Consider the following 18,280-nt stretch of genomic DNA (forward strand, 5'->3'; position numbering starts at 1 on the left):
TGTTTGGGGTACTGCCCCAGTATGCAAGGACAGTGTCATCCTGTACATCTGTTCTTTACTCAGACTCTTGTGCCTTCATTAGGAGTAAGAATGGTTGAATAGGAGAATGACAGTTATACACTGAAAATAACTCCAAACTCATGCTCCAGCAGCATGCCATGGAAACCCCATCTCGCCTCCTAATTTCTCCCATCCCAGTCTGAATGCCAAAGTGAGACATTCCAGTGTGGGGCATCTCCCAGAGCAAAGATAGCACCAAAAGTCAAACACACATAGTCTATTAGCCCAGATTTGTCTGAGATTACACGCTAGAGGTTAAAACTTTAGAAACAGAACATTCACTTTCCTGAGTTTGCTTTACTGTATTCTCAACTTGGGCCTCTCCTTAAGCAGGCAAACACACACTGAAGAATGCACCCTGGTACTGTTTAAATAAACAACACATCACCCCATTTGATTCTGTGCCATTTCTTTGTGGTCAGAAGCATCCCTGACCAGGCATGCCCTGTTCTGAGTCTTTGTCAAAATGCTCTTTATGATGAGCTGGAGAGGAGGCAGCCCGCAGTGGCGGTCCACAAGGATCCAGGCCCCTTCTCCAATTCCAGTGAAGACAGCAGGTAGAAAACCAATATGCGTCCCATTTTCTGTTTGTAGGTGGGAAGGGGAAGGGCCCTAAGGACAACAGTGTCTGTACAAATTGAGAGTAACAATAAAACCATTAGATGGCATTTAAGATAATTTTTTTCCCTCACACAGTTATACATTCTCTCCTTAGGAATTGAAGTGTTCTGCTGCAGGCTAAGGGCCAGACCCAGGGCCCAAAAGCTTCTCTTGAGCTCTAATAATTTAATCTTTGAGGAGTGCATTGCCTGTTTTTACCTCTTATTAAATGAGAGGGAAGGAAGATGAATAAGCCTGGCCTTAGCTCAGCTCTGTCCAACCAGTTGATTTAAGACACCAGAAAAGGTAGAGAGGGAGCCTGCCACGCTTATTAACAAGACATTAAGGAAGCATTTACTCACAAAGCAAAGTGTGTAAATATTTTTCTTAGGAAGAATAAAAATACTGATAATACATAGAACAATGCGCACAGTCTTGGCACTTTTTCTTCATCCAATTTAACCGATCTCTAAACTGGTTGTGACCTCTGCTTATGTCTCTTTTTCCTATAGAACGATCTTCTTCAGAAAGCTACAGTGGGTAACAATAACGTGTAAAGATGCATTTTCTATATCATCTTTGGAGCAAAATCTATTCAACAGCAGCTTTCCCTAGAATCTCCCTGACCCAAAAAAACATACCTGCTTTGTCACTAACTCACAAGAATTTATAAGCAACTATGTTCACTTCTAAAAACCAGGCTGAATACCACTCTTTTGGTTGATGGGGGAAAAGGCTGGCTGAGAAAGATTTAAGTCCCTAAGGAGTTCTTGATTTTTTCAAAGAAAAATGAAGGGCTGGCATGGTTTTAACCCTTGGTGGTTAAAATGATGACTATTCCAATCAAAATATATCACTTCCCAAGATTCCATATTCACATTAGTCACATTATGGGGTTTCCCCTATCTGGATATGTATTCAGGGGACAGAGGCATATTTTAATTCTGAAAAATTTTAGAAGAAAAAAGCTATTAAAACAAAAAGCTTCCTATATCATTTGGGTGTCCTCCTCGTTAGCAAATTGTGTGTGTGTGTGACTTAAAAAGACTATTTAGATCCTAGGAAACTACAGTGTCAACAGGGCATAAAGCACTGGACCTCAAGTTCCTTATTAGAAAAAAAAAGGGGAAGCAGGTGGGTGAGTTTGATCTGAGTTATTTCCATGCCCTTTCCAGCTACAGCATTTTATGATTATAATCCAGCCTTCAGTTTTTCTTTCCTTCCTCTCCTGTTGGCTTTCCATCTCAATGAAAAGCCAGGCAGGAAAAAGGAAAGGAATCCAAAGTTGCTGCCAGCTCTGGTGAGAGGTCTGGTTGGGAGAGAGGTTAGATCAGTAAGGTGGGATGTGGGCCTCCTCTGACCATGTCAGTGATCCACACCCTGCCTCATTTCCTGGAGCTTATGTAAAAGCAGCTCCTGAAGAGAAATTATTGTCCAGTATCACTGGAGGAGAAAATTCATTCTCCTCTGATAAAATTACTTAGGAAATGGAAAGCAGTGTTGCAATCAAATTGAGAAATACTGATGGGGGTGTCTAAAATGTTCAGTGCAGCCTGTCAGGTGCTGGACAGTATCTCAAATGACTCCATCCAAGATCATCACTATGAAGAAGTGGCCTTTCACACGAGCATGAACAAACTCTCCAGCCACATATACCTTCAAATACATTCCATTAGAGGCTGAGCTTCTTAGGAGCAGGGACTGTCCTTTCCATCCTTGTATCTCCATGACCCAGCACAGGGTTGGCAAGTTCGAACGAAGCTCAGGAATGTCTGAATGGAACAGAAAGAATGAACGGCACAGCCTTCGGTCATCAGCTTCACCAGTCAAGCACAGTGGCAGTTTCCCATCTTAGTTTGTCACTTTGTAATCAGACAGCAATTAATTAAGCAGCTTTAATCCTTAAGGGCATTTTTTTCTTTTAGGAAAAATGAGAAAAAAACAAAACGAAAACAGAAGGCATTCATCACCAGTTCTTCCTCCAGACAAAAGTCTAAAAATTAAATTAAAAAAATAAATGAAGCCACTTACAAAGGGTTTTCCTGGGAAGCTTCAGCCAAGGCGAATTAACCTTTTAAAAAGAGGCAATTATACGAAAGGGGCCAAGGGCTGGATGCTTAATCGCCTGATTTGACACCAACCCAACAGGCCCAGATGACTTCTTCCAGCAGATACAATCAACGGGTCATGAGCATGTTCCCAAAGTGTCTCTCCCACTCTATGGAAAAGGGCTGAGCTCCCCCTTCCCAGGGCACCGCATTTCTTGGACTTCCCATCAGAATGACCTTGATCCTCCAACCTCTCAGAACTTCCCCTTTAATAAAAAACACAGAATGCATATACACAAAGAACAGAGTTAGTAGGGCATGGGAAATTTGTAGGGTGAATCAGATTCCAATGATTCATGAGAAATGTTTGTTTTGTGAAATGGTATTTCTCTCATTCTAGCCCACAAACCCTCCCATCGCTCTATTTTCCTTTTCTTGTCTTTCTCCGTCTCCAAATAATTCACATTGACAACTCCATTTGTGACAAACTTCACAAGCAAGCAAGCGAGCAACAGGACACAGAATTCTTTCAGAAGCAAAAAGTGTTCAGGTTTTAGTTAAGTAAGGGAAGCATTTTAAAATACAGATAATACCTTAGTGGTTTTTTCCTCCTCCAAAGCCGAGCAGATCAGAGGTGAAGCCTTGTCGCTCCTTAACCTAAACCACTTTGCCTCTGTGTGAAGGGCTACTGCTCAGCTGGAAGTTTGGAAAACAACAATTGTTGATACCATTCCAGGCACAACAGTAGGTGCAAAGGGGAAAGTCAGTAAGTTGGATCCAGCGTCTGGAATGTTCACTTAACAGGAAGTAGCTTTTCACTCTGCACCTGAAACTAAAATTTGTTGCTACTGCTATGCAATTTCTTAAAATGAAAGTAGTACTTTGGGGGAAATATTTAAAATATATATCTTTTTCTATTAAAAATATTTATCTTTTTTCCAAAAACAAAAATCAGTTCCAACCAAAATGTTTTTCAAATTACTGGAGATATAGAAAACGGTGGCAAGTGGAAAAATAAGTGTCTTTGCTACTACCAACGAGACTAGCCTTCCGATATTATGTACTCCGAACCAAGGGGAACTGTGTGAAATGGCAGGAACTGATGATTTCTCTAAGGGCATTAAGTCACCCTCCTCTTACTCCGCAGACCAACACCAGCACCAGCTCTTCTGTCTTGGGTACCAACCCTCCAGCAGCCTTTGGAGACATATGTTGCTGGCAGGGCCTAGAACTGAAGTGGTGTGAATATAAAATAATGAGATTGGTGCATGTTTAAACATACATTTGCATGTGTGCACGCACACAGACACACAGAACACATACATTCGAGTGACACTCCCACCAACGTAGTCACTGAGGAGCCTCCACATATCTCCATGATGACCAGAATGCTTAAGACATCTCTGGAACGTCTCTCTGGGAACTGTTTAGGAGCAGAAGAAAATAGCTGCTTTATGGCTGTACCTCATCTATGACTCCAAACCCTCTTGACCTACCTTCTCTTCCAGAGGCTTCAAATAGCCTCTGACTAGTTTCAAACTTAAAATTCTCCCTTCTATAACCACAAAAGATTAAAGATTTGTCCAGAGAAGAAGGGGCAAATCTCCCGGGAGGAATCAAAAGAAGGTGATGTAGTAAATCCCTAGTAATCAGTGAGTCACCATTCCAAATCTTAGCTTCTGCCTCAGTAAGAGGAGGAGGTTGGAATAGATGACCTTTAAGGTCCCTTCCAATTCTAACATTTTAGGACTCTATATTTCTAGACGTTTCTAGACTTTGAGGAGAGTTCCAGAAATGTTTTTGCCAATGGCAACATCATTAGAAAACTATGTGGTATCTTGCTGGGGCCACTCAAGGGAGACAACATACACTGGGATATAGAAGCTCTAAAGCCTTTGTTAAAATGCCAGTCACATGACTTTATAGTAACAGCTCATACATGCACAGGGAACGCCAGCCCATCTGAGATTCCCTAAAATCATATCTTAATCCCTATTCTCAATGAGCCCAGACGGGCAGAAGCACCAAGCACCACCAGGGATGCAAAAGACACATGGTGTCAGCTGCTAAGGAAAATAAACCCCAAAGGTCCATGGGACTGAATTTACCAGCTGCATCCAGCTAGATACCTTGTTTCCATAGTATGGAGTTTCAGCATTGCTTTTACCTGACTTCTGGGCAATTGTTTTGGATTTTAGATCAACATTGCAGATAACTCTTGGACACGTAGAGAGTAGTAAGGAAGCTCAACTGTACTTTGTCTCACAGGGTGTACTTTGTCTCCCCCGCCCCACCCCCAAGAAAACAAAAGGGTAAACTGTGCCGGGAGAAGGGAAGATAACTGCATAATATTTGTTTGTACTTCCCATCAGTCTCAATGATCTGCCTATGGATTTTGCACAATCAGTATTCACATGCCCAGCCAGCTTCCCTAGGCTCCTTGGGTCACAATCCATTACAGCAACCTGTCAGTGTGGAAAATCTATGGGATTTCTTGTCGGGAGACCCAACAGTCAGTCTGGGATGTTCCACCTAGTAAATGAGAGAACCTGAACACGTGCCCTGCAGCTCCATCATCTAAAATGGGGCTCACACCGCTTACACGTTAGCACTCCTGAGAAGACCAAATCCAACAGTGACTCAATGTGGTCTGTCAACTATATAGCATTAATCAAACGTTACTTTTTAAACAGGGAAGGTAAATTAACTTTTGTAGAAGGGAAAAACTCAACCAATTTCAGTAGGTACATTTACTTGTGACATGGATAAGGAGAAGGGGGAACACAATCATTTTGGAATCTGCCAAAACGCAGATCCACTTCTACGACGCAGATGGAAGTAATGTTTATCTGCAAGGCTGATTTAAAATAACACCCTGTTGAAAGAAGTCAGGAGGTCTGTCGGTTTAAGAAGGTATCCCCCCTCATTCCTCTACCATTTGTAACTCTGGCCACTGTGCTCCTGAATCTCATTCCAAGTGGGTGCTGCCCGATTTGGCCCAGGAGCCCTCAGGGACAGGTCACTTTGGGGTGAGGAGTGCTTCTGGCCTCGGTCGCAGGGAGGCAGAGACACAGTTCCCTTGGACATGGACTACGAAGGCCCCGGAACCTCCCAGAACTGTATCAGACAGTGTTTTGCCATTGAAAGAAACCCAAAGTGAGAACACTCAGCTCTTCAGGATAAATGATCAAGCCCAAAGACCTCTTAAAAATAGGTAACACTGTTCATTAGGTGCTACTTGGCCCCGGCCACGTTGCTGGACCGTAAGAGATACTGATCCACGGTTCCTTTTCGCCGACTCACAGTCCGCCTCTCGTTGTCAAACATGCGCTGCAGCTGCAGAGCCAGCCGCCGGTCCTCTTCCTCTTGCTGCAGTTTCTGCTCCATCTCCCGCAGCACCGGCTCTGCCGGGGCCAGGACCACCTCACCACCGCTCTGTCGCAGTTTCTTAAGGGAGCCATTTTGTTCCAAGTGCTTGGTCTTACAGTGTCTTTTCCGGCCCCGACGCAAGGAAGGAAGCGGCTCCTCACCTCGGCTGTCTGCCAGCACACCATTAGGCAGATCAAAATGATTTGCTGTCTTCAGCTGCTTCTTTGTTTTGAGGACCCCACCCAGAACACTATTTTTGGGTAGCGCTGAATGAGCTGCCGAGATTTTCATGGTTGCGCTTATACAGGTTTTGTCTAACTTGGCATCTGGGGTTGGCCCCGGCCCTTCACTCTGCTCCGTCTCCAAAGTACCACTGGCTCCCACTCTAAGTTCTGAGGAACAGCAGGTTTCCAACGGGATCTCAGAGCTCCTTTTACTATCGCTGCCCTGTTCCACTTTTGTTTGGCTAACGGAGGGGAAAAAATCAAGGTCAGTGAGGGTGGGTCCTACACACTCAGAGAGTACTTGCCCACTGGCCAGTCTTGTATTTAAAGCCTGAGGTGGCTTCTCCTTGTTAGAATGGATAACTTCAGAGACCAGTGAGTCTTCCCCTGTTTCTGGAGCCAGGGAGGTGAGGGTGGCTTTCGAAAGGGTCTTTTTGATCTGCCGTTCCTGAAAGATCTGTTCCCACTTCTTGAGGATCCTTGGACTAGCCTCATAAGAAGTCTGCTTCTGCAGGCTTCTGTTTAGGTTGCGGGGTGTTGATTTGATGATGAGGGGACTTAGCACTCGGCCATCAGGGAGTCTCTTGGGAGGAGTACATGGTGAGCAGACAATGGGCTTGAAATGGTTTAGTTCTTCAGAGATGCTGTCATTGCTCTCAGGACTGATGGAGCGCTCGGGCTTATGCAGGGAAGTCAAGGATGAGAGGGAGCTGAAGGGTAGACGCTTCTCAATGGTTAAGTCAGGGGCTGAGAGGCAGCGGTTGTTCTGAGTGGACAAGAGGACACCAATGATGGGGTTGGAGGCTGGGGTTATAGCTGTAACCTAAAAGAAGTTAAAAAGATTATACATACATGCGTATATATTTTTTTTCTTCATAACTCTTTTATGATGGTAGAAGGGCAGTGGGGGAAGGGATGGAGGGTGATGTGAGCCTAAGAAATGGGGAAAATCCCTAACCTAGAATATGCACCATTTGCAGAAATTCCTACACACTTGAAACAATTAATAAAATTGAAAACCTACAGGGGAAAAAAAACCTCATCTAGAACTTTTAAAAAAGTTCTTCTACTGGCCCTCATTCCACCCTTCTGGCTACTAATTCAATGCAAACTCTCTTCCTTTCCATCTATTCGCAAACTTCTCCAACATAATTAGTATACCCAGGACCCATTCTGCCTCTGCTTGTCTGGAATAGTTTCTGGGGTACCTGGCTGGCTCAAGAGCACATGACTCTTGATCTCAGGGTCATGAGTTCAAGCCCCACATTGGATGTGGAGCCTACTCAAAACAAATAGCGTGCGCAATAGTTTCTGTCGTGGCCACGTGCAGGGAGCTACAGGATGGGAGTAGAGCGCTCCAGAAGCCTGTGTCTGAGATGTACCTTGGTTTTGCTTGTTGGGGCTGCTCTGAGTCTGCTCTTCGCTCTGTCCTGAGCTGTGTCACTGCAGCTCTGACTCCTTTCCACCTTGGAATTTAGGTTCCTAAATAAATAAATAAAAGACAAATAGTCAAAAGTAGCCCATATGCTAACTAAGGAAAAAAGAATAACAATCTCTTCTGTGCCCTCAAAGCCATCTACCAAGAAAGATAATTCCCTTGGCAAGCTACAGATAGGAAATGAATTGATTTATTAACAGAACACATTCTAAGAACAAACCCTGTCAAAAGAGAAAGAGCTCTCCAGAGAGGACATTCAGTGTAAGCCTTTGTTTCCAAACTAGATCCTGCTTAAATATGAAAGACCAATCAATGGCTGTTCTGCTCGAGCTTAGAGAGATGTAGGGATACTTCGCCTTCTTTAATAGGGTGGATAGAGTATTAAAATCACCTTTATGAACAATAAATTTTTTCCTTTTATTAGGCCCAACCCTCTCCTCAAGCAATCTAAGTCAGCCAAGAAACAAATATTTAAGTACTTACAAAATACATAGCACTGCACTAAATTTTTATGCGGGGAGTCAAAATTAAATGTAGTCTCTTCCTTAATTTATTCCATTTGAGCTTCCAAAGGCCTAAATCGGTTATTCAAGAGATTTCATGAACACGTGATTTTTTTTGTCTGACGCATGCAACATTATGACTTTACAACCCAATCCAAAACCCAGAATACCTGTATTATAACATGAATCTTATTGTGTAAGGATTATATGCAGGTGACTGTCACCTATCCCACTGACAAGGGGGAACTATAAGTAGGAGTTTTTGATTATCTTATTACTCACCTTTGTTTCCTGATCTCCAATTTGTGCCTAATACATGTCCGGTGAGAATGATGCCTTTACAAATATGTGCAGCTGTTATTTTCCCTGTGCTACAACTCTATTCAACAAACAATTATCATACTTACTATATGCCAGTCACTGAGGAGCACATGTGGGCACTGGGAATACTGAGAAGAATGAGACACAGTCTAGGGTCTTCAAGGACTCAGAGTCCAGTGGGGCAGGCAAATAAATCATACAATACAGTGAAGTGGTACCCAAAAAAGTATGCCTCGAGGGAGTTATTAATTACCTGGATGGAGTGAGGACAGGGTGGAAAGCCTCCCTATGGCACATGTAGTCTGAAGGATAAATAAGAATTTGCCAGAAGTCAAGGTGGATACATAGCCATGTAGACGATCCCAAACAGAAATTATTTCCTCGAATGATTCTATTTAACTTTGGAATGAAATACATCATCACAGCTACTCTTTTGTAGCAAAAGATTTACTTTTTAAGTTTCACTGTGCCAGGATTAACTCAGAAAACTTACAAAGGAAGTAATAAGGTGCATTCCCACAGTGCCTTTCCTCTCCTATGTCTCTAGCAAAGGCTTCTTTTTTAATATTTATTTTTGAGAGAGAGAGCAAGAGCGAGTGAGCGCAAGCTGGGTAGGGGCAAAGAGAGGGAGAAAGAGAATCCTAAGCAGGCTCCACACTGTCAGTCCACAGTCCAAAGTGAGGCTCGACCCCACAAACCACAAGATCATGACCTCAGCCAAAATTGAGAGTCGGCTGCTCAACAGACTGAACCTCCTAAGCGCTCCTACCCACAGTGGCCTCTATTCCAGCATTTCTGTGCTATTCCTCCCATTCAAAACCCTCTAATCCTATGTCTCATGGCCACATCACCTTGCTATATGGTTCCAGTCTGCAGAACTAATCTATGCTACCGTATTAATAGGAGAAAGTGGTGGCCAACCTGCATCTCATGCCTGCACTTTACCAAGAAAATTCAACACTGAACCTAAGCAAATAATGTGAGAGTTGTACCTTCTAGTGGGAAATGTATTTGGGAACAGGTAGGAAACTTAGACATCACCCTATAAAGGCAGCTGCTTAGAATCAGAGTGTTTTGTATTTTGCCTGGCATTGTATTGAAATTCACTTGCATTCCTAGAACTCACACAAACTGTCAGTGGTGTAAGCCACCCGTAAGTAAAATGGATGACAGATTAAAATGCTGGGGTGAACAACATATACTTTGGGTCAGGAGGAATGAACATAGGGCTGAAAGAGAAGGCATTATTATTTCAAATACATGACTTGTTTGGCATCATTCCACTGGAGAAACAGTAGACACTTAGAGAAAAAGATGTTCTGCTCAACATAAGAAAGAACTTTGTAACCTTCAATACAGCAGTTCATTAATAGCTGCCTTGGTATTCAAACTGAGGCTGTACCTATATTTAGGGGTCCAAATACTCCATAATTAAGAATTAGTTTAATATAATTTTTAAAAACATGCTATGAATCCATATTGTCAGCAGTAGCAGAGTCAAGTTTAAAGACACTGGCTACATGCCCAAATTATCAGATCTACAAATGACAGGTACCTATTGCTGGGGGGAACCTCTTCATATGCCCCCTAAATTCCATTTTGGTGAAAGAAAAGGCCCAGGGAGGAAACCCATACCTGCGGCACTCCAGCACAACAAGGACACCCAAAGTAGTTTCTGACTATCTAAAACCTTTTTGGTAAACCTCAGTATAGCTGAAACTGTCACTGTCTGTCTCTTCTGTTCCCTTAGTCTTCTGACTTTACTGAGTACCAACTCGGCGCAAGGCATGAAAGACAGATTGATGAAAGATAATCTTGACCCACAGGCGCATCCAGTCACTGAAGTCCACCCTACCATATCACAAAAGTGCTATAAGAGCAGTAATTCTACAGTTAATCTCTGTTTCCTTCTTAGAGTTTATAGCTATAGCCCTTAGATTTAGGTATCTGATTCAATTTGATTTATTTGGTGTGAGATTGGGGTCTAATTTCATTTTTTAGTATATGGATATCTAATTGTTGTCCCAACACCATACATGAAGAAACTATTCTTTTTCCCCATAGAATAGCCTCGGTACCTTTACTGAAAATCAACTGACCATAAATATATGGGTTTATTTCTGGACTCCCAATTCTGTTCCACCGATTGACATATCTACTTCTATTTCAGTGCCACACTCTCCACTTATTTGTATCTTCAATGTCTCTCATCAACGTCTTAATGTTTTCAGTATATAGATCTTTCACCTCTTTGATTAAATTTATTCCTAAGTATTTTATTTATTTATTTTTTGATGCTGTGGTGAATGAGGCTATTTTATTTCTTTTTCAGATATTCCACTGTTAGTGTGTAGAAACACAAGTGATTTCTGTATGCTAATTTTGTATCCAGCAACATTACTAAATTCACTGATTAGCTCTATAGTTTGTGTGTGTGTGTGTGTGTGTGTGTGTGTGTGTGTGGTCTTTAGGATTTTCTACATATAAGTTCATATTGTCTGCAAACAAAGACAATTATACTTCTTGCTTTCCAACTCAGATGCCTTGTTTTCTTCTTTTTCTTGCCTGACTGCTCTGGCTAGGACTCCAAGTACTATGTTGAATAGGAGTGCTGAGAGTGGGCACCCTTGTCTTGTTCCTGACCTTAGAGGAAAATCCTTCAATCTTTTTCACCATTGAGTATGTTGTTAGCTGTGGGCTTGTCTTATATAGCCTCTATTATGTTAAAGTATATTCCTTCTGTACCAAATTTGTTGAGAGTTTTTATCATAAAAGGATGTTGTATTTTGTCAAATGCTTTTTCTGCACCTTTTGAAATAATCATATGATTTTTACCTTTCTTTCAATTAATGTAGTGTATCACATTTATTGCTTTGCCTATGTTGAACCATCCTTGTACCCCAGAGATAAATTCCACTTAATCATGGTTATGAGCCTTTCCATGTGCTACTGAATTCAGTTCACAAATGTGTTGGTGAGATTTTTTGCATTGATATTCACAATCTGGGATATAAACCTGTAATTTTCTTTCCTGGTAGTGTCCTTGTCTGGCTTTGGCATCAGGGTAAAGCTGGCTTCATAAAACGATTTTGGGAGTCTTTCCACCTCTACAATCTTTTGGAAAAGTTTGAGAAGGATTAGCATTAATTATTCTCTAAACGTTTGGGAGAATGCACCAGGCAAACCATCTGGTCCTGAGCTTTTCTTTGTTGGGAGGTATTTTATTACTGATTGAATCTCCTTATTTGTTATTGATCTGTTCGGATTTTCTATTTCTTCATAATTCAGTTTTGGTGGGTTGTATCCTTCTAGGAATTTATCCATTTCTTTTCTAGGTTATCCAACTTGTTGGCATATAATTGTTCATAGTAGTCTCTTGCGATCCTTTGTATTTCTGTGATATCAGTTGTGGTATCTCCTCTTGCAGTTCCAATTTATTTCTTTGAGATTTCTTTTTTTTCTTAGTTAGCCTAGCTAAAGGTTTGTCAATTTTATCTTTAAGAAAAAAAAAACCCCACCAACTCTTTGGTTCATTGACCTTTTCTATTGTTTTTCTGGTCTCCATTTATTTCTGCTCTAATCTTTGTTATTTCCTTCCTTCTGCAAACTTGGGCTTCTTCTAGTTCCTTGAGGTGTAAAGTTAGGTTGTTTATTTGAGATCTTTCTTTTTTCATAATGTAGGTGTTTATTGCTGTATACTCCCTTTTAGAATGGATTTGCTGTATCGGACAAGTTTTGGTATGTCATGCTTCCATTTTCACTTGTTTAAAGATATTTTTGATTTCACTTCTTCTTTGATCCACTGGTTGTTCAGGTGCATGTTGTTCAATTTTGTCATATTTGTGAATTTTTCAGTTTTCCTCCTGTTATTGATTTCTAATTTTATACCACTGTGGTCAGAAAGACATCTGGAATGATTCCAATCTTCTTAAATTTTCTAAGGCTTGTTTTGTGACCCATATTATCTATCCTGGAGAATGTTCCATGTGCACTTGAGAAGAATATGTATTTTGCGGCTGTTGGATGGAATGTTCTGTGTGTGCCTGTTAGTTTTATGTTGGTCTAAAGTATAGTTCAACTCCAACATTTCCTTATTAATTTCTTGTCTGAATGATCTAGGCACTGTTGAAAGTAGGTACTAGAGTCCTCCACACTATTATTATATTGTTGTCTATTTCTCCCTTCAGATCTGTATTTCCTTAATATATTTAGGTGCTCCCAAGTTGGGTGCATTTATGACTGTTATATCCTCTTGATGAATTGACCCTTTATCATCATATAATGACCTTCTTTGTCTCTTGTTACCATTTTGGCTTAAAGTCTACTTTGTGTGACATAAGAATAACTACTCTGTCTTTTGGTTTTCATTTGCATGCAGTATCTTTTCCATCCCTTCAATTTGGGCCTATATGTCCTTAAAGCTGAAGTGTGTCTCCTGTATGCAGCATATAGCTGGGTCTTGTATCCATCTAGCCTCTCTATGCCTTTTTTTTTTTAATTTTTATTTTTTGAGAGAGAGCATGAGTAAAAAAATTTTTATTTTTTGAGGAGAGGGGCAAAGGTAGAGGGAGGGACAGAATCATAAGCAGGCTCCATGCCCAGTGCAGAGCTTGACACACGGGGCTCAATCTCAAAACCATGAGATTATGACCTGAGTCAAAATCAAGAGTTGGATGCTTCACTGACTGAGCCATCCAGGTTCCCCTATATGACTTTTGATTGGAGAATTTAACCCATTTACATTTAGAGTAATTACTGATAGATAGGAAGTGATTAGTGCCATCTTAGTTGTTGTTTGTAGCTGTTTCATACTTCCCTTGATCCCTCCTCCCTCTCTTTCAGCATTCCTTTGTGAATTAATGATTTTCCATAGTACTATTGCTTTGCTTCCTTTACCTTTTTTTTTCGTGACTCTACTGTTGGCTTTTGCTTTGTGCTTTACCATGAGGCTTACATAAAATATTTTATAGATATAACACTCTATTTTACACCAGTAACACTTTAACTTCCATCATATACAAAAGATTTACCCCTTTACTTTTTTGATGTCACGAGACACTTCATATGTATTCATTAACAAATTGTTTTATAGTTATTTTTAATACTCTTGTCCCTTAAACTTTATACTAGAGTTAAGTGGTGAATGTACCACCATGTTACAGTATTAGAGAATTCTAATATTACTATACATTTACCTTTACCAGTATGTTGTGTATTTTCATATTTTCATGTTACTAGTTAGCATTATTTTGTTTTAGTCTGGAGAGTTCCTTTCAGCATTTTTGTAAGGCTGATCTAGTGGTGATGAACTCTCTCAGCTTTTATTTGTCTGGGAAAGTCTACCTCTCCATTTATGAAAGGCAGCTTTATTGGATAGAGTACTCTTGGTTGGCAGGTTTTTTTCTTTCAACCCATGAATATAACACCCAATTCCCCTGGTCTGTAAGGTTTCTGCTGAGAATTCCGCTGAGGGCATATGGGGGTTCCTTTATAAGTTACAATCCTCTTTTCTCTCACTGCTTTTAAGATTCTCACTCTGTCCTCGATTTTTTACAGCTTTATTATGTGTCTTGGTGAGATCTCTTTAAGTTGAGTTTAGTGACCTATGAGCTTCCCAAATTTAGATATCCAAACCTTTCCCCAGATTTGAACAGTTCTCAGCTCTTACTTCTTTAAATAACCTTTCTGCTCCCTTCTCCTTCTCCCACCCTTCTCCTTCTGAAATTCCAATAGTTTGAAAATTATTATTATTATTTTTTGACGGTATCCCACAGGTCATACTGGCTTTCTTCACTGTTTCCCATTCTTCTTTCTTCTGCTTAGTCCACCCTGCTATTAATGCTTTCCACTGCATTTTTCTTTTCATTCAACATTTTCTTCGGCTCCAGAATTTTTGTTGTGTTCTTATTATTTCTCTTTATTAAACTTCTTTTTCTTTTTTTACTGTACTGTTGTCCTGATTTAGTTGAATTGTCTTTCTGTGTTTTGTTGTAGCTCATTGAGCTTTCTGAAACAGCTATTTTGAGCTCTTTATTGGGTACATCACAGATCTTCATGTCTTTGGGATCCATTACTGGAAAATTATTGTGATCTTTTGATGGTGTCATATTTCCTTGATTTTTCATGTTCCTTGAAGTTTTCCATTGCTGCCTTCACATTTAAAGTTGCAGTCGCTGGAACCACAAAAGGCCCTGAATAGCCAAAGGAATTTTGAAGAAGAAGACCAAAGCAGGAGGCATCACAATCCCAGACTTTAGCCTCTACTACAAAGCTGTCATCATCAAGACAGCATGGTATTGGCACAAAAACAGACACATAGACCAATGGAATAGAATAGAAACCCCAGAACTAGACCCACAAACATATGGCCAACTAATCTTCGACAAAGCAGGAAAGAACATCCAATGGAAAAAAATCTCTTCAACAAATGGTACTGGGAGAACTGGACAGCAACATGCAGAAGGTTGAAACTAGACCACTTTCTCACACCATTCACAAAAATAAACTCAAAATGGATAAAGGACCTGAATGTGAGACAGGAAACCATCAAAACCCTAGAGGAGAAAGCAGGAAAAGACCTCTCTGACCTCAGCCGTAGCAATCTCTTACTCGACACATCCCCAAAGGCAAGGGAATTAAAAGCAAAAGTGAATTACTGGGACCTTATGAAGATAAAAAGCTTCTGCACAGCAAAGGAAACAACCAACAAAACTAAAAGGCAACCAACGGAATGGGAAAAGATATTTGCAAATGACATATCGGACAAAGGGCTAGTATCCAAAATCTATAAAGAGCTCACCAAACTCCACACCCGAAAAACAAATAACCCAGTGAAGAAATGGGCAGAAAACATGAAAAGACACTTCTCTAAAGAAGACATCCGGATGGCCAACAGGCACATGAAAAGATGCTCAACGTCACTCCTCATCAGGGAAATACAAATCAAAACCACACTCAGATATCACCTCACGCCAGTCAGAGTGGCCAAAATGAACAAATCAGGAGACTATAGATGCTGGAGAGGATATGGAGAAACGGGAACCCTCTTGCACTGTTGGTGGGAATGCAAATTGGTGCAGCCACTCTGGAAAACAGTGTGGAGGTTCCTCAGAAAATTAAAAATAGACCTACCCTATGACCCAGCAATAGCACTGCTAGGAATTTACCCAAGGGATACAGGAGTCCTGATGCATAGGGGCACTTGTACCCCAATGTTTATAACAGCACTCAACAATAGCCAAATTATGGAAAGAGCCTAAATGTCCATCAACTGATGAATGGATAAAGAAATTTGTGGTTTATATACACAATGGAGTACTACAGGGCAATGAGAAAGAACGAAATATGGCCCTTTGTAGCAACATGGATGGAACTGGAGAGTGTGATGCTAAGTGAAATAAGCCATACAGAGAAAGACAGATACCATATGTTTTCACTCTTATGTGGATCCTGAGAAACTTAACAGAAACCCATGGGGGAGGGGAAGGAAAAAAAAAAAAGGTTAGAGTGGGAAAGAACCAAAGCATAAGAGACTCTTAAAAACTGAGAACAAACTGAGGGTTGATGGGGGGTGGGAGGGAGGGGAGGGTGGGCGATGGGTATTGAGGAGGGCACCTTTTGAGATGAGCACTGGGTGTTGTATGGAAACCAATTTGACAATAAATTTCAGATATTGAAAAAAATAAATAAATAAAGTTGCAGTCGCTTCCTCCAGTCTTTATTAACTGCCTTTGGGAAAGACATACTTTCCATCTGCCTTGGTAGGGATTCTGAGGCTTCCTCAGATCTTCTATGGACATATTTGCTCCTTGTTTCTTGCTCCCTCTTATGGCAGAATTCTTAAGCTTGTATGACTTCTCTTGATCCTGCAGCACACCAGGCCATGCACTGACACAAAAGCACCCTTTTGCTTTTCCAAAGGTGGCACTAAAACTGAAGTTTGTGGTCTCTCCTTTGCCCACAGAGTTTGGCTGGCTTTCTACACACACTCACTAGTCATGGGTAGAAATGTGCAAAGTGAGCCACAGGGTGGAGGTGTGAATGAAGTGTGTTTAGTGCTGGGAGTGCCTGTGACTCAGGTGGGAGGATCCACAGATGAAGATCTGGTTATTTATTTGAGATTTTTCTTCATTTTAAATATAGAAATTAGAATTATAAATTTCCCTCTAAGCACTGCTTTTACAACTACATCCCAAGTGTTAGTATGTAGGGTTTCATTTTCATTCCTCTCAAGGTATTTTTTAATTTCTCTTGTGATTTCTTTTTTATAATTTTTTTAATGTTTACTTATTTTGAGAGAAACAGAGCATGAGTGAGGGAGGGGCAGAGAGAGAGAGAGACACAGAATGAGAAGCAGGCTTCAGGCTCTAAGCTGTCAGCACAGAGTCCAATGCAAGGCATGAACTCACAAACCACGAGATCATGACCTGAGCCAAAGTCGGGCGCTTAACCAACTGGGCCACCCAGGTACTCCTCTTGTGATTTATGTTTTGACCCATGTGTTTGTTTTTTTTTTAATGCATTGTTTAATGTCCACATATCTGTGAATTTTCCAGTTTTTCTTGTTATTGACTTACAGCTTCATTCTATTGTGATCAAAAAAGATATTTTGTATTATTCCAATCTTTTAAAATTTATTGAGACTTATTTTATGGTGTAACATATGGTCTACCCTGAAGAATTTTCCATGTGCACTATAGTAGAATGTGTGTTCTGCTGTGTGGGGTGGAATGCTTTATATATAGTAAGTCTAATTGGTATCCAATATTGTGCAAGTCTTCTATATCCTTCTTTACCTTTCATCTATAATATTACATCCATTATTGAAATTGGGTGCCAAAGTCTCCAACTATTATCATTAAAGTGTTTACTGTTCCCTTCAATTCTGTCAGTTTTTGCTTCATATATTTTACGCATCCATTATTAGGTGTATATGTGTTTACAATGTTGTGTGTGTGTGTGTGTGTGTGTGTGTGTGTGTGTGTGTTAAGTAATCTCTACACCCAAAATGGAGCTCAAACTCACAACCCCAAGATCAAGAGTCGCATGCTCTACTAACTGAGCCAGCCAGGTACCCCATACAATGGTTATATCTTCTTAAAAGATTGACCTTATCATCATTATACAATGTCCGTCTTGTCTCTTGTAATAATTTTTGTCCTTAAGTCTACATTGTCTGATATTAGTTTAGCTACTCCAGTTCTCTTTTGGTCACTGTTTGCATAGAATATCTTTTTCTATCCTTTCACTTTCAACCTATTTTTGCCTTTGGATCTAAAGTGAGTCTCAGCCTATATCTGGAACATATTTTTAAAAAATCCATTCTACCAATATCTGTCTTCTATTTGGAGAGTTTTAATTCATTTATATTTAATGTAATTACTGATGAGGAAGGATTTACTTCTGCCATTTTGCTATTTGTTTTCTATATACCTTATACCTTTTTTTGTTCATCAATTCTCTATTAATGCCTTCTTTTGTGTTAGATATTTCCTAGTATAGCATTTTGAGTCTCTTCTTATTCCTTTATTAAATATGTTTTAATTATTTCTTAGTGGTTGCTCTGGGGATTACAATAAACATCTTATTTTACAACAATCTATTTCAAAATTAATACCAATTCAATTTCAATAGCATAAAAAAGCTTTTTTTGTTCCTATAATAACTCTATTATCACCCTTTTACATTGTTATTGCTACATGAAGAGCTACAAAAATT

General features: G+C 40.3%; 1 protein-coding gene across 4 annotated transcripts in view; it reads right to left on the reverse strand.

The window, feature by feature from the left end:
• Positions 1–337: 337 nt before the first annotated feature.
• Positions 338–18,280, reverse strand: part of RNF169 (ring finger protein 169) — a 109,384-nt gene continuing 91,441 nt past the window's right edge. Inside the window, exons 5-7 of one of the 4 annotated variants that reach the window (XR_006714009.1) lie at positions 7,684–7,783; positions 3,302–7,124; positions 338–2,974 (exon numbers count right to left, since the gene is read on the reverse strand). Coding sequence is in view for 1 of the 4 variants with exons in the window: in XM_045484026.1 (XP_045339982.1) it covers positions 5,943–7,124; positions 7,684–7,783 (1,282 nt within the window). In the remaining 3 variants the exon portion in view is untranslated. Of the gene's footprint in view, positions 7,125–7,683; positions 7,784–18,280 lie in introns of all 4 variants that reach the window. The other 3 variants (XR_006714010.1, XR_006714008.1, XM_045484026.1) reach the window with 3 other exon arrangements.

Source organism: Leopardus geoffroyi, chromosome D1 (assembly GCF_018350155.1).
Source record: "Leopardus geoffroyi isolate Oge1 chromosome D1, O.geoffroyi_Oge1_pat1.0, whole genome shotgun sequence".
Taxonomy (NCBI): Eukaryota; Metazoa; Chordata; class Mammalia; order Carnivora; family Felidae; genus Leopardus; species Leopardus geoffroyi.